General features: G+C 37.9%; 1 protein-coding gene across 5 annotated transcripts in view; it reads left to right on the top strand.

Moving 5' to 3' along the window:
* HCFC2 (host cell factor C2) overlaps positions 1-14,271 on the top strand; it is a 65,012-nt gene that overhangs the window by 33,457 nt on the left and 17,284 nt on the right. For 4 of the 5 annotated variants that reach the window (XM_036103605.2, XM_036103588.2, XM_036103611.2 and 1 more), the window contains one exon: positions 111-396. In XM_036103605.2, the coding sequence (XP_035959498.1) occupies positions 111-396 (286 nt within the window). Of the gene's footprint in view, positions 1-110; positions 9,110-14,271 lie in introns of those variants that run through there. The other variant, XM_036103629.2, reaches the window with a different exon arrangement.

A 14,271-nucleotide genomic window follows, 5' to 3' on the forward strand; every position in this document is an offset into this window, starting at 1 on the left:
AGCGGAAAGCAGTATTTTGTATTCTAAAGATAGACTCAACATTGTAAGTGATATTAGAGAAAACTTCAGAACCTTTATGTGGTTTTTTTTTTTTTTCTCCTCTCTTCAAGAATGTTGAGGGTATCCATCTCTCCTGGGAACCTCCAACTTCCCCTTCTGGAAATATTTTGGAATACTCAGCCTACTTGGCTATCCGCACAGCACAAATACAAGATAATCCAAGTCAGCTTGTGTTTATGAGGATTTATTGTGGTCTTAAGACATCATGTATAGTAACTGCCGGGCAACTTGCAAATGCACATATCGATTATACATCCAGGCCTGCCATTGTGTTCAGGATATCAGCAAAGAATGAAAAGGGATATGGACCAGCTACGCAAGTTCGATGGCTTCAAGGTAACAATAAAAAAGCACCTTTAAATTGAATTTTTTTTTTTTAACTGAAGCTATTGTGATGATTATTTATTAGTAGCTGGTTTTGAAGATTTGTCATTTAAAAGAGTATTCTCCGACTGTATTTCTAGCACTTATGAGTTTGAGTTTGTAAGTTGTTCTTAAAATGTATTTGCTCAATTTTAGATCCAAATAAAAATAGAAAAGAAGCAAAGACTCTCTGAAAATTAGTATATGGATTCGTCCTTACAGTTATATAACTGCTTTTTTATAAAGGAAAATAGTAAATTAAGATAAAAGCTAGAAGGCTTTATTACCCCAGTATCTTTTCTAAAGGCCATGTAACTCAGTCATCCTAGAGTTACTGAGATGATTCTAGTAACTGGCTGTTGTGCACTGCGCTGTCCTACATAGTAGATGTTCTCTCCATTGTCAAGGACCCGTCTTTGAGTACTCCCTCTAACTTTATTATTCTAGATGAGCAGTGGTCCTCTTAACAACTATCTTCTACTGGACAATATTTGTGATACTAATTTTAGTAGCCGCTATTTGATTCATTTCTTTTGTTTGTCTACAGTTAGCACAGAGCTTAAGAAATTACAAAAGAAAGAAAGAGGCGAGTTCAGAAACTCTGATTTTGAATTTTTATTATTTTCCAAGAATCATGGCAAAATACAAAAAGAATAATGGGTTTTCTTGATTCATACCTGATATATTGGAATATATTTTTGGCCAAAGCGCTTAACTTACCCGGTCCTCAGTTTCCTCATTAATAGAAGACAGAATTTAAAAAATTTACATTTAAGGTTTCTTTCAGCACTAAAATTCTGTATTTTCATCAGAAGCAAAGTATATCTGTGAACATTTTAACATCTGTCTTAATGGCTCTAACTTTGCTTTTGCTGAAATTAATAAAACCTTCATAATTTAAAATTCAAAATTGAAGTATATATGTCCTCCTTATTACAGAAAGAAAGAAGCACCTTAACAGAACACAAGTTTTGAAATAGTGTTTTAAACATTTGTAAGATTTTTGTAAATGCTCTAAATGTTTTATTTTTGCATTGTTTTTACCTCAAAATTGTATAAACTTTTTTACAACTGAAGTATAAGCATTAGACAGCTCACTCAGGTCCCATTGCAACCTTAAAGATGCAGATAGGCATGATGGATCCTCTGCCACAGGTAGCTTGTTTTGAACCTTTTCGGAATGTCACGGTTCCACTGCCTGTTCAGATCTGGAATGGAAATACAGAGCAATAAGTGCAGAAAAGGTCGTTCACACTACAAGCTGCAATAACCGCACGGGCCCAGGCCTATCTTTTTTATACCGTGTAACCTTATGCCAGTGTAGGTTGACTGAGTAGCTGTGTCCTCGAGCTTCACGTAGAATACTCCCAGCCAAGATGGATTTAATTGTGCAGAATTGATATATATGTATGTTCCAGTTACTAATTTAAAGTGTATAGAATATTTTAATATATAATTTTTGTAAAGAACTGGGATTTTTATACTACAGTATTTGTAATTAATGTGTCTCACTAATTAAGTTTCTCTTGAAGAAAATATGCAAACTGTTAGACACGTAATGAGTGATTTCCAAACTCTAAAGGTAAAATAAATGCACTACTCTCGTGTTGTTAGAATACCTTTTTTGTGGCTGTATGAATCCTTAATCTTTAAATGTGTATTTTACAAACAATGTTTACAAGGAGCCTCTCTGGTTTGTTATGTCAGCACCTCCCTTGGTGAGAGCTTCATTCTGCATTTGTTAAATTCATATGCTTTGCTTTTAGCATATGCTTGCTTTTTGCACTAGTAGAATTTTAACTTACCTCATTATTATGTTTGTAATCATTTGTATAGCTTCCATAATATGTCTGATATAGGCTAAACAAATACTTAACCAAAGTTAAAATAAATGGTAAGCAATTTTGCACATATTAAATGCTAGGGTTTGTTGTGTATATGTGTGTGTTTAGTATAAAAAGAGTAAGAGTGGAAAGTTAGAATATATGTTTCAAGTCCAATTATTTTAATGATCTGTTTGCTTTATTAGAAAAAGGTCTCGCTTTTACCTCCTTATTCTCTGCATTAATTAACAATTTGCATCTCGAAGCACTTCTCTTAATGACAGGACTAAGTTGACTTTAAGCAAAGAATAGAATATTTGTTTGAGTGTGCACATTTGTACCTATTTAGTATTTGTTTAGTTTACTTTGCTTTACATTGCCTCAACTGTGCTGTGAACCTGTGGTTCTAACGTACATCTTATTTTTAGAGAGAAAGGCCGTCTTTCTGTACCAAGGGATTTGTGAAAATGACAAATGTTTTTACTTTGAGAATAAGCCCAGATTTTGTTACCATTTTTTGGCATTTGTACATTAAGCAACGGTCATGTTTATGGGTGACTGAAAAATGCCATTGAGAAATCCCTGTGGCTTGACATCAATAGTTAATAACAGATCTTCAAGCTGCATGTTCATGAATAGAATGGACTAGGGTAAATAACAAGAGAAGTGCATTTAGCTTCCTATGATTTGCACATTTTCTGAGTGAAGATCCCTGAGTAGCAGTGGGCTAGATCATGCAGATATCTTTCATAAGAGGATTTATGCTGAGTTAAATGACTTTCTTTACTCCTCCCTGCTGGATAGGCAATTCAGATGTTCAAGCCTTTGTGCCACAGTCATCTTCCTGGGCTCTACAACTTTGTTTCACATATGTAGTAAAAAGATTTTGATGTTGCATGCTCTTAGAATTATATTTTCTAAAATATTGTATTGGCTTCATTTTAGTTTAGTAAACTGTTTTGGTAATTTAACTAGAAATAGGGTATTATAAACTCACTTTTATCCACATTAAAACAAAAACGGAAAGAATCTGATTGCATGTATGAGGCCCCCTTGCCCTATAACCCGATTACATAAATACCATCATCTATAAGAAGGTAAAGCTATTGATCCATTATTTCAAAGACTTGTAGCCTAGCAAAGATTTGTTCTGGTTAGAGATATGGTCTACTATAACTGAAGGTATTTTTATTTTTAAAAAATTGCAGCACTTGTAGCATAAAAATCATTTGTAACATTGGCTATGAAGAGATAGTTAGTATTTAAAGTTATTGTAGTAATCTGACCATGAATGAAATAGATTGCAAAATAGACTTGGTCTTTGACTGCTTAAGGTATAACTGACAGTTAAGTTTTCCAAGACTGATTTTAGGCAGTTTCATGTATTATGTACCAATGATAATGTAAAATAAAGCACCTTTTCTATTATAACCAATTACAGGTGTTATTTATTTTGAACTCTATTAGAGAAAAATTAGTGATGGCAGAGTAAATCTGTAGAAATGTTGACTTTATATCATTCTTAAAATAATATAGGCCGTCTCATGAAGAATAGATTGTGTCCCAAGACTTGTTTTTAAGTTAGTGGATTGTGTTCGGGAGTCATGTTCTCATACAGATGTGAAGCTGTATCTCTCTAACCTTTCCTGTGGCTGAGCTCATGGGTGAAAAGGCACATGGCCCAGGAAACAGATCTAAACTGTTGCCATCTCTTTTTTTTGTCTTCTATTCACTCTTAATCTTTTGTCTTTATGCCTTGCACCCACTTTAATTCACAGCAGCCAGACTTCTGTCCTGCTACTCCATCAAAATGGCTCTAGCAAAGGTCAGGGATAACTTCTCATTTCCCAAATCCGGTGATTACTCTCGTCCTTCATAACGCAACCCCTCCCTAGAGACTTGGACATTTTCTTGGTTTCTGTGATACTCGCTCTCTCTTTCCGTACCTCCTCCTGTCTGTAGTCCCCTTTTCCACTTGCACCTGCTTCCATTCATTTTTTCAAGACTCGGGTCCTTTTTCAAGATTTCAATATGGAGCCTTTCTTGACATGCTCCATCCATATCCAGGTAGATTTGCCCCCTTCTTCTTGTGCCCCCACTGTCCTTTGTCAAATCTTCTGTCATAGCAGCCTAAAAAACATTGTATCCTTACTTGTTAGCATTGTTTTCTCCCTCTGCCAGAATAGTGGTAGGTCTTTGAGGCAGAGACTGGGTCTTTATATTTCTTACATATCGGCCATTCAGCTGGTACTTAAATATGTTAACACATGGTTAAAGAAAATTGTCATCTTTACATCTCTCCATATTCTCACTCCCCTCTCTCAAATTGGGGTGAAAATGGGAGGGAGGCTTTGATAGGGAAAGAGATTTTAGCAGATTTAGTAAGCCTCTGGAGGAAATACTAACTCCAGCTTTGTCTTATCCTACCCTGCTCTTACTTAGGTTCCTAGGAGAAGTTCTGGGATAAATAAACGATGTGTCACATATGTACTGGGCTAAAAGGGGTTTAATCTAGGTGTGTACAGATCTCAAGCAGAAGTCTCTGATCTAAAAAGATCTGAGCATTTAGTGAGATTGTTGGATATTGCTGAATTATGATTTTTAACATTGGATGATCCAGAAAATGAGCTAAAAATATTTCCAAACTATTTCCTTGTAGGAAAGCCATGGGCAATTATCTAGCATTAGGAAAAAACCACCTACCTATTTAATACTTAAACACAGGGACTGCTGAAAGACATGGAACACCAGCATTAATACATATCAAGTCAGGCCACTGTTGTCACCTCCGAGCTTATAGGACAAAGGATTCTTACCCTAACAGAAAACAACATGACATTGGCACAACTTCCACATTTCCCCGTTATAGCTGGGAGTCCCTGTACTATTTCTGTAACTCAGGAAGACTTTGTGTGTGTGTGTGTGTGTGTGTGTGTGTGTGTGTGTCATGCCTGGGAAAACATGAACTACACCAATTGGGGAGAAAAATATTCTATGAACTGAAGAAGAAAGAAAGGCTATAAAATCCAAGGATACCAGCCTCGTTGTTCAAAATAGATTTCTGTATCTTACCAGTATCTCTTTGCTTCTTTCCTGTCCTCTGAGGAACTAAAATTAAAAAAAAAAAAAATGTCCACTCGTGAGATTGTTAATTTCAGCAAGGTCATCAGAAACTGAGTGTGAGGTTCTTTTGTGTATTTAGTATCTTGGATAAATTGAACTGGGGGGCCTGGTACTTAAAGGTCATCATATTCACAATCTGAATACCACTCCTGCCAGAGCCTCACATTCAAGTCCTGAGAATACAGGGTTACAAAGCCTTTGGCCTTAGAGAGAAGGCTAGGAAGACGTAGGTATGAGAGTACAGAAGCAACGGAAGGATTCACTATTTCCTGATTTGATTTTGCTGGTTCAACAAAAAGTCTTTCCAGAGTATTTAGGGATGTCAGGGTGTTGACTCCTGAAGATAAAAGTGTAAAAAGTATGAGTTGGTGGCATATCAGATATGAAAGCTGTTGCAGAGAAGGAAATTGCCCCCTTCCTGCCCACTCCCCCTTCCTGGTCTCCTTGCCACCCAGGGACAAGAATCTAAAGGACCCGTCATTCCTCAGCATGAGAACTGAGGAAAGCACAGGAGAACCTGTTGTGTCCAAGCATATACAGGCTAAAAATAAAAGGTAGGAGCTGATATTTGTTTTTGAACATGGGATAACTCTGTCCACTGGTAAATCGTGGTCCAATAAATATCCAGCTCTGACCAAGAATTCAATTCATTCCTTGAATCTGGGGAGACAGAATGGAAATTCCTTAAGAACTTGAGAAAGGTTCCCTCCTAATTTCTCTGTTTCTTACTGGAAAGGGAGGAAAAAGCTGCAGGTAGAATACTGACCATCCAGAATAACAAAGGTGTAGGTGTGCCACTTAGCATAGCATAGTGTGTGAGACAGTGGGCAGCATTCTGAAGGTCTGACTTTCTGATCCAGAGTGTCCCCGTCCCGGCCACTGCAGCCGCCAGCTCTGGGGGTGGGAGTTGGGGGGGTGCAAGGTGGCGGAGTAGCAGGACCCTAAGCTCAGCCAGTCCCACGTTTACTAAGTCTTCCCTCCACCAGTTGCAGTGTACCACCCCCTGGTGGCATGTCCCTTCCAGCTTAAGTATGATTGAGATTTTACATCTTGTAGCTGTCTGGGACTTTTACAATAGCTGCAGCAATGTCTGGAACTTTCTGATGAGTTGGCACCCCTGTGTTAGACCCAATTCGGGATCCTGGACCTGGAGAATACACCTTCGACTTCCCCATTTCCTGGAAATGGGTTGCAGGCCTTCTGCTGCCAGGCCTAGTCTACCTCTTGCAAGAACTCCCTTACCCAGGATAATAACTTGAGCTTGCCCTGTTTGGGTAAAGGGGCTGGATCAAATGTTTCAAGATCTTTTTTCTTTTTTTCTTCTTTTCAAATTTTGAAATTATATACCAAATTAATAGCTATTTTTGAATCAGGAAAAATTGCACCTTAACTGTGTTTTATTTAATCTGCACAGTGACACTGCTGGCAATGACCTTGGCAAAGACGCGATTGCAAAATTGTTATGACCTTTGTGTGACCAACCTGACACCTGTATTGAGCAGTGTGGAGAAACAATAACTACCATGTACTTTCTGTATTTTTGGATTACTTAGTACATAAATAATTAGGAGAATGTGCCAAAGGGAATCTGTACTTGTGAGAGTCAGCAGAATTCAGTAAAGAGGCAGGGTCTTCATCCATTTATTTTGGGATTTGCATCACCCATCTGTATTCTCTGCTTTATACAAATGGTTATACCCAGGGAACAAAGTAACCAGTTAACCAGAATCAGGCCAGTGACTGATTCAACTTGGCAGAGCAGTCCTGTAATACTGCCATCTCGATGGATCCTGACCTTCGGGAACCTAGTTAACTTCTGTGAGGAATCGCCCATACTCGTTCCTCTTTTCCTATTATCAGGCACTTATTCCCCACCAGTTAAAATAATTAGCTGAGGGGCGCCTGGGTGGCTCAGTCGTTAGGCATCTGCCTTGGGCTCAGGTCGTGATCCCGGGGTCCTGGGATCGAGCCCCACATCGGGCTCCCTGCTCCGCGGGAAGCCTGCTTCTCCCTCTCCCACTCCCCCTGCTTGTGTTCCCTCTGTCGCTGTGTCTCTCTCTGTCAAATAAATAAATAAAATCTTTAAAAATAATAATAATAATTAGCTGATTTGCAGTGCACAGCAGTGGCTGAAATATGGGGAGATGTTCCTTCTCTTGGTTGATGAAATTATGTAGTAAATAATCATATCTTTTTTCTTTTAAAGTATTTTTTGCAAAATAAATAAAATGACCAGACATGTATTCAACCTTCAGCTTAAGAACTAGAATATTCTCAGATACCCAGAATCCCCCCATTTGTCCTCAACCCACATACTACACAAGGCAAACATTATTCTGGATGTTTTGTTAATAATTCCCATGTTTTTATTTATGGTTCTCCCATCTATGTATATATCCCTAATAGTATATTGTTTAGACTTACCTGATTTTGAACTTTCATGTAAATGATTTCATGCTGCATTATATTCCTTCCGTGACTTTTTTCTGACCATTGTTTTTGAGATTCCCATCCCTGTTTATGCATGTAACTGTATTTCATTTGTTTTCACTGCTGTACAGTATTCCATTGTATGCTAAACCACAGTTTGTTTATCTGTTCTTCTGTTCATGGAGATTTGGATTGTTTTCCATTTTGGGCTATCAAACAATGCTGTTCTGAACATTCTGCCAGTTACAGTGTAAGCTCCGTGCGGGCAGGGATTTTGCCTGTTTTGTCTGATCTTGTCTGTTGAGACATTCACGATGTCTAGAACAATGCAGGGCACATGGTAGATGCTCAGTAAATATTTGACGAATGAATGAGTTCTTGTACGTGTCTCCTGGTGCACATGTACAAGATTTGCTCCAGGGAAGTTGTTTTCAAAGTATGGTCCAGGGACCCTTAGGGTCTCTGAGACCCTTCCAGGGGGTCTGGGAGGACAAAATTATATTCATAAAAATACTAAAACATTATTTGTCCTTTTCACTCTCATTTTTCATGAGTTTAAATATTTTCCAGAGATGACCTCTTCACTCTGACAGCTAATCAAGTGTGTACTTGTGTATTACTGTTTTGAAAATGCCTGTTTTAATTTCTAATATAGTAAAAATTGATAAATATAATAACCCACATGAACAGCAGCTCTTTGAGGTCCTCAGTATTTTTTAAGGATATAAGGAAGTTCTGAGACCCAAAAATTTGAGAACCACTGCTCTAAGAAGCAGGTTTTACTTGGCCACGCTGAACTGTTTCTTAAAGCATTTGGAGCAGTTTACGTTCCCAGTGGCAATGGTTGAATGCCATGCTCCACATCTTAGCGAACACACGGTCTTGACTGTCTTTTATATTTGCCAATTGGGTAGTGATTATATGGTGTCTTACTGTGGCTTTAATTTGCATTTCCCTGATTACTAATGAAATTTGAGTGTTTTTTTCATATATGAATGTGTTTTCTCTTATGTGAAATACTTATTCATGTCTTTTCCCCATTTTTCTATTAGGGGTGTGTCTTTTTTTCATTGATTTATATGATTTCTTTATACATTCTGGATACCAATCCTTTGTCAGTTAAACATGTTGTATATATCTTCTCCCAGTTTGTGTATTATCTTTTGTAATTATATTGAATCTGTTGATCAGCCTGGAGAAAATTAATATCTTTTCAGCAGTAAGTCTTCCTAGCCAAAAACACTGTGTTTCCACTTATTTGGTCTTCTTTTAATATCTCTCAATAAACTTTAATGATTTTTCTCCATAAAGGCCTTCATGTATTATATTAAATTTCTTCCTAGGAATTTTATGTATTTTTAATGAATGCTATGGTAAATTTTTAAAAATTACAATTTCTATTCTAACTGGTTGTTACTAATATATTTAATGTTGCTATGTGTTGATTTTGGATCCAGCACCCATGCTAAGTTTTTATTCATTCTAATAATGTTTCTAGATGTTCTTTTGAGTTTTTTATATAACCATTATCAGAAAATAGTGGCAGTTTTCTTGTTTTCTGATCCTTCTACCTTTTAAAAAATTCCTTCTTTCATTTCTGCACTGGCTATGACCTGTAGTACAACATTGAAAAGAACGGATAGTGAACATCCTTGTTTTAGCCCTAATTTTAAGGGAATGCTTTCAACATGTCAGCTCAGTATTTTTTTCATAAATGGCCTTTATCAGTTAAGAAGATTCTCTTAGGGCACCTGGGTGGCTCAGTCGGTTAAGAAGATTCTCTTCTATTTCTGGTTTGCTAATAGTTTTATTTTGAATGGATGTTGCATTTTATTTTTTCTCATCTATTTAAATGATTGAATTTTTTTACTGTTATTGTATTAAATTATGGTAGTTGACTTTTTAATATTGAACCGACCTTTAATGCTAGGATAAGCCCAACTTGGTCATGATGTGTGTTTTATAATACATTGCTGGACTCAATTTGCCAATATTTTGTTTAGGATTTTTGCTTCTGTGTTCATCAGTAAAACTAGCTTTAGAGTACTCTACTTTTATGTCCTGTCATTGTCTAGTTTTGGTATACTAGCCTCATGAAATGAGTTTGTTTTTTTTTTTAAAGATTTTATTTATTTATTTGACAGAGAGAGACATAGTGAGAGAGGGGAAGACAAGCAGAGGGAGTGGGAGAGGGAGAAGCAGGCTTTCCACGGAGCAGGGAGCCCGATGTGAGGCTCGATCCCAGGACCCTGGGATCATGACCCGAGCCTAAGGCAGACGCTTAACGACTGAGCCACCCAGGCGCCCCTGAAATGAGTTTTTAGATTGGAAGAGTTGAAGATTGAAACTAGCCTTTAAAATCATTTGGTCAGACGCCTATGTGGCTCCTTCAGTTAAGCGGCTGCCTTCGGCTCAAGTCATGATCCCAGCGTCCTGGGATTGAGTCCCACATCAGGCTCCTTGCTCAGTGGGGAGCCTGCTTCTACCTCTGTGTGACCACGCTCCCCATTTGTGCTCACTTGGCGCTCTCTCTTTCTCTGTCTCTCATAAATAAAATCTTAAAAAAATAATGAAACCATTTGGTCATTAAGAGATTTTTAACTATTGATTGCATTTCTTTATAGATCACAGGAACATTAGGATTTTATATTATTCTTGAGTCAATTTGTTAAATTTAATAAATTTTTCTAAAGATTTCTCCACTTCATTAAAATTTTTTGATATGAAGTTATCCATATTATCTTTGTTTTTAGTTTCCACAGCATCTGTAGTTATGACCCATTTTTATTCCTATTAGTTTATTTTGTGCCTTCTCACTTGATTAATACTTCCAGAGGGTTGAATATTTAACCCATTGTTATTTTAAAAGATTTCTAAATGCTAAGGGTGGGTTATGGTTGTCTTAATCTTTTTTTTTTTTTTAAGATTTTATTTATTTATTTATTAGAGAGAGAGAATGAGAGAGAGAGCATGAGAGCGGGGAGGGTCAGAGGGAGAAGCAGACTCCCCGCCGAGCAGGGAGCCCGATGCAGGACTCGATCCCGAGACTCCAGGATCATGACCTGAGTTGAAGGCAGTCGCTTAACCAACTGAGCCACCCAGGCGCCCCTGCTTGTCTTAATCTTTACTTCTAATATTTTGCCAGAGAATATGAGCTACAATATTTCAATTTTCTGAAATTTGAGGCTAGCTTTCTGAAATATGTGATCAGTTTTCATGTATGCCCCATGTGTACTTGAAAAAGAGTATGTATGTATGTATTCCCCGGTTGTTGAGAACTTTATACTTGATTGATTTACGAAGTCTCAAGATCTCATCATAACTAGATTTCTCAATTTCTCTTTAAGTTGTATTTGCTTTTTCTGTTGCCTTTATTATTAGATGCATACTAATTTAGAATTTTTGGCTCTTCCTTGGTGAATTAAACCTTTTAGAATTATGTAGTGACTCTTATCTCTGTGAATGCTCATTGCCTCCATCTTCGTTGTTGTTACTTACTGTAGCAGTCTTTTGGTTAGTCTTAATCTGAGTATCTTAGATCTTTCTTTGGCCTTAAATTTGAGTTTGCAGGAGACTCATGCAAAGATAAGGCCAAAGAAAATCTGCCTTTTTTAACTGGATAGTTGTACATTTATATCTGTAGTGATTACAAATACAAGTTGGATTTATTTCTAGGTCCTCATAAATGTCTTCTTTTTTTGCCCACTCCCCACTTCTTGCATTGTCTTTCTTCATTTTCTTATTCTTTTCTCCCCTCCTCCATTTGTTTCTTATTTCCAATTATTTTTTTCTTATGAGTTCTATTTGGCTTATAAATCATGTTCTCTGGGTATTCTTTTGCTCCTTATTCGTATTTTCTGTGCTTTTCTATTCCTTTACATACCATTAATTTTCCTGTGTTGATACCAATTTTGAGTCTTTCTGGGGGATTCTACTGTCTGTTGTGTAAGCTGTGGTTTTTTTTTTCCTCTTGGTACCATTTTCCTTTGAACTTACTTTTGTTGGAAAATAGGGATTATTTGAAGTATGAGCTAAAATTGAGACCATTAAGAGAATATGTTTGCTGTGCCAGATACCCAGTGACTACCAACCTGAGAGCACTTTATATTATCAGCATGAAGGTTCTGTGATTTCAGATCGCAAACCTTGAGGGCTGGCCTGTGATTATGAATTTGAGGGTGGTGGTTATTTATCCTCCTCCACCCAGCAGCCCCAACATTGAGATAGGCAAGGTTCCTTGCTGCCCATTTCTCTGTGGTGGCCCTACCAGACTCCAGCCTAGGTGAGCCTTAGGCTCTATGTCCAGTACCCCCTGGGACGCCTGGGTGGCTCAGTCGGTTAAGCGTCTGCCTTCAGCTCAGGTCATGATCCCAGGGTCCTGGGATCGAGTCCCACATCGGGCTCCCTGCTCAGCGGGGAGCCTGCTTTTCCCTCTGCCTGCAGCTCCCCCTGCTCGTGCTCTCTCTCACTCTCTGACAAATAAATATGTCCATTCCCCCCCAACTACTGCTAGCTCAGTCTCCAGAGCTCAACAGAACCCTTGGGGCAAAAGCTGGTGGTGGAGCCTGCTTAAGATTCTCTCTCCTCCCTCACCTCTCTCTCCCTCTAAAAATCACTTAATTAAAATTTGTTTTACTTTGCCCTTGATGTGAGTATTCCTACTCACATGGCAGTTTGTAGTCTATAAAGAATTATAGGATGCTTAGTTCCGCCCTTGGCACTGTCCTGCAAGGCAGCACTCCTATGGTGTGGGCACTGCTACCTGCAAGGTTAGAAATGTACACAAAGAAACCGTGTTTTAAAAGTTACACTTTTCCTCCTAAGTAAGGAATGGCTCTATCATTTCCTTAAATGGCTGTCAGCCCAAATATTATTCCTTTGCATTCTTTGATTAGTGTTTGCTTTGGTGTGAAAAAAGGATTTGGTCTTGGTTTCTTGCACACGGAACACTGGGCATTATAGATGCACGAATAGGCCTTCTTGGCATGGCTGCCCTGCTGTAAGGCACTATCTGCCGTGGCTTGTCTTTGCCTAGCAGCGTGCTTTCAACCAAGTACCTGGCGCTTACGGGTCTGAAATCTCTTTCATTCAGATGTACTCTGAAATTGAGCCCTGGAAAACAGGTACAGAAGAAAGACTTACTGTTTGCTTTTAGAGGACGCTCAAGGGAGATCCAAATGATACCTGAAAGAGGCAATGTTTATGCTGCAGTGTCAGAATATTTTAATCTTAGGTATCGTTGCGGAAGATGAAGGAATTACCTATCAACTTCTATCCACCCCTAAAACTAATACATGGCCATTAGGTTTCTACAGACAAAGCCAGTACATATTTACTGACTTTATTTGGCACGTTTGCTGGCATTAACCTTGGCAAAGGAGTGTTTACAGTAAGGTGCCTTGCATAGGTATCTATTTACTAGGGAGTGCAGAAGGAAGTCTCTGGGCAGCTGTAACTGTAACTGTTACTAGGCAAGTTTACATCTTGAAAAGTGATGGCCAGAAGCCAGAGAAAAGCATCCATCCCAATGCCATCTGTGGCCCATGATTTGAAGAAATTCTGCCTTATGGTTTTAAAACCCTCTAAGATCAGGTATAAAAAGAAACGTAGTCTTGTTCAAAGAAATGTCTAAGGGGCTGTGGCAGCCAGCAAACACTGTGTACAAACCTACTCAGTTTTGGGTGCTGATATTTTCTGTATTTGGTAATTAGTATGAAGGTGTAACAAAAGTTTTAAAGGCTTTCCTGATGAAGCTTAAACTAAAACCTGAAGGATGAGCGAGGCTTAGCTAGGGACAGGAAGAGAAAGAATGTTCTAGGCAGAGGGAAGTATACGTGGGTAGAGGGGGCAAAGAACATGGCACAAGGAGCCAAGAGACCAGGGTGACTGGAACGTAACAAGCAAAAGGAAGCAGAACTTGGGGAAGTTAGCAAAGTAACATTTCCAGCTCTAAAAGAAACCATAAATTAAACCTGAATATTTTTCAGACAATATAGTTCGTTAAGAAAGAAAATTAGTTGAGATTGTTCTATTTTTTACTCATGAATATACTATGACTTTATATGAGTTTAAGGCTAATATACATAAATTATTACATAAACATATATAAGTTGTCTAATTCAGAGAAACCAAAAATACACATTTAGGATAGCCTAGTTTTTGGCATAGATCTTACCTGATATCATTTGAATGATTCAGAAATGTATTTTATCACATAAAGCAACAAATATTATCTTGTTTTGGACTGTTGATAAAATAACTTTCCCTAAAGAGAAAATATATAGATTTTAAAAATCTTGTACACAAGATTTTATTCTTGGCAAATGGCAGAAACTATTTTTTTCATTTATCACGCTTAATTGGTACTGCTGCAGAGATCCTTTTAGTTGGCCCTCATAACTGTGGTCAATTCGTGTTATTAAAGGTAACTGGTATTCTTTTAACCCACTCAGGCAATCTAGAAAACAGGCAA

This window comes from Halichoerus grypus, chromosome 6 (genome assembly GCF_964656455.1).
Source record: "Halichoerus grypus chromosome 6, mHalGry1.hap1.1, whole genome shotgun sequence".
Classification (NCBI taxonomy): Eukaryota; Metazoa; Chordata; class Mammalia; order Carnivora; family Phocidae; genus Halichoerus; species Halichoerus grypus.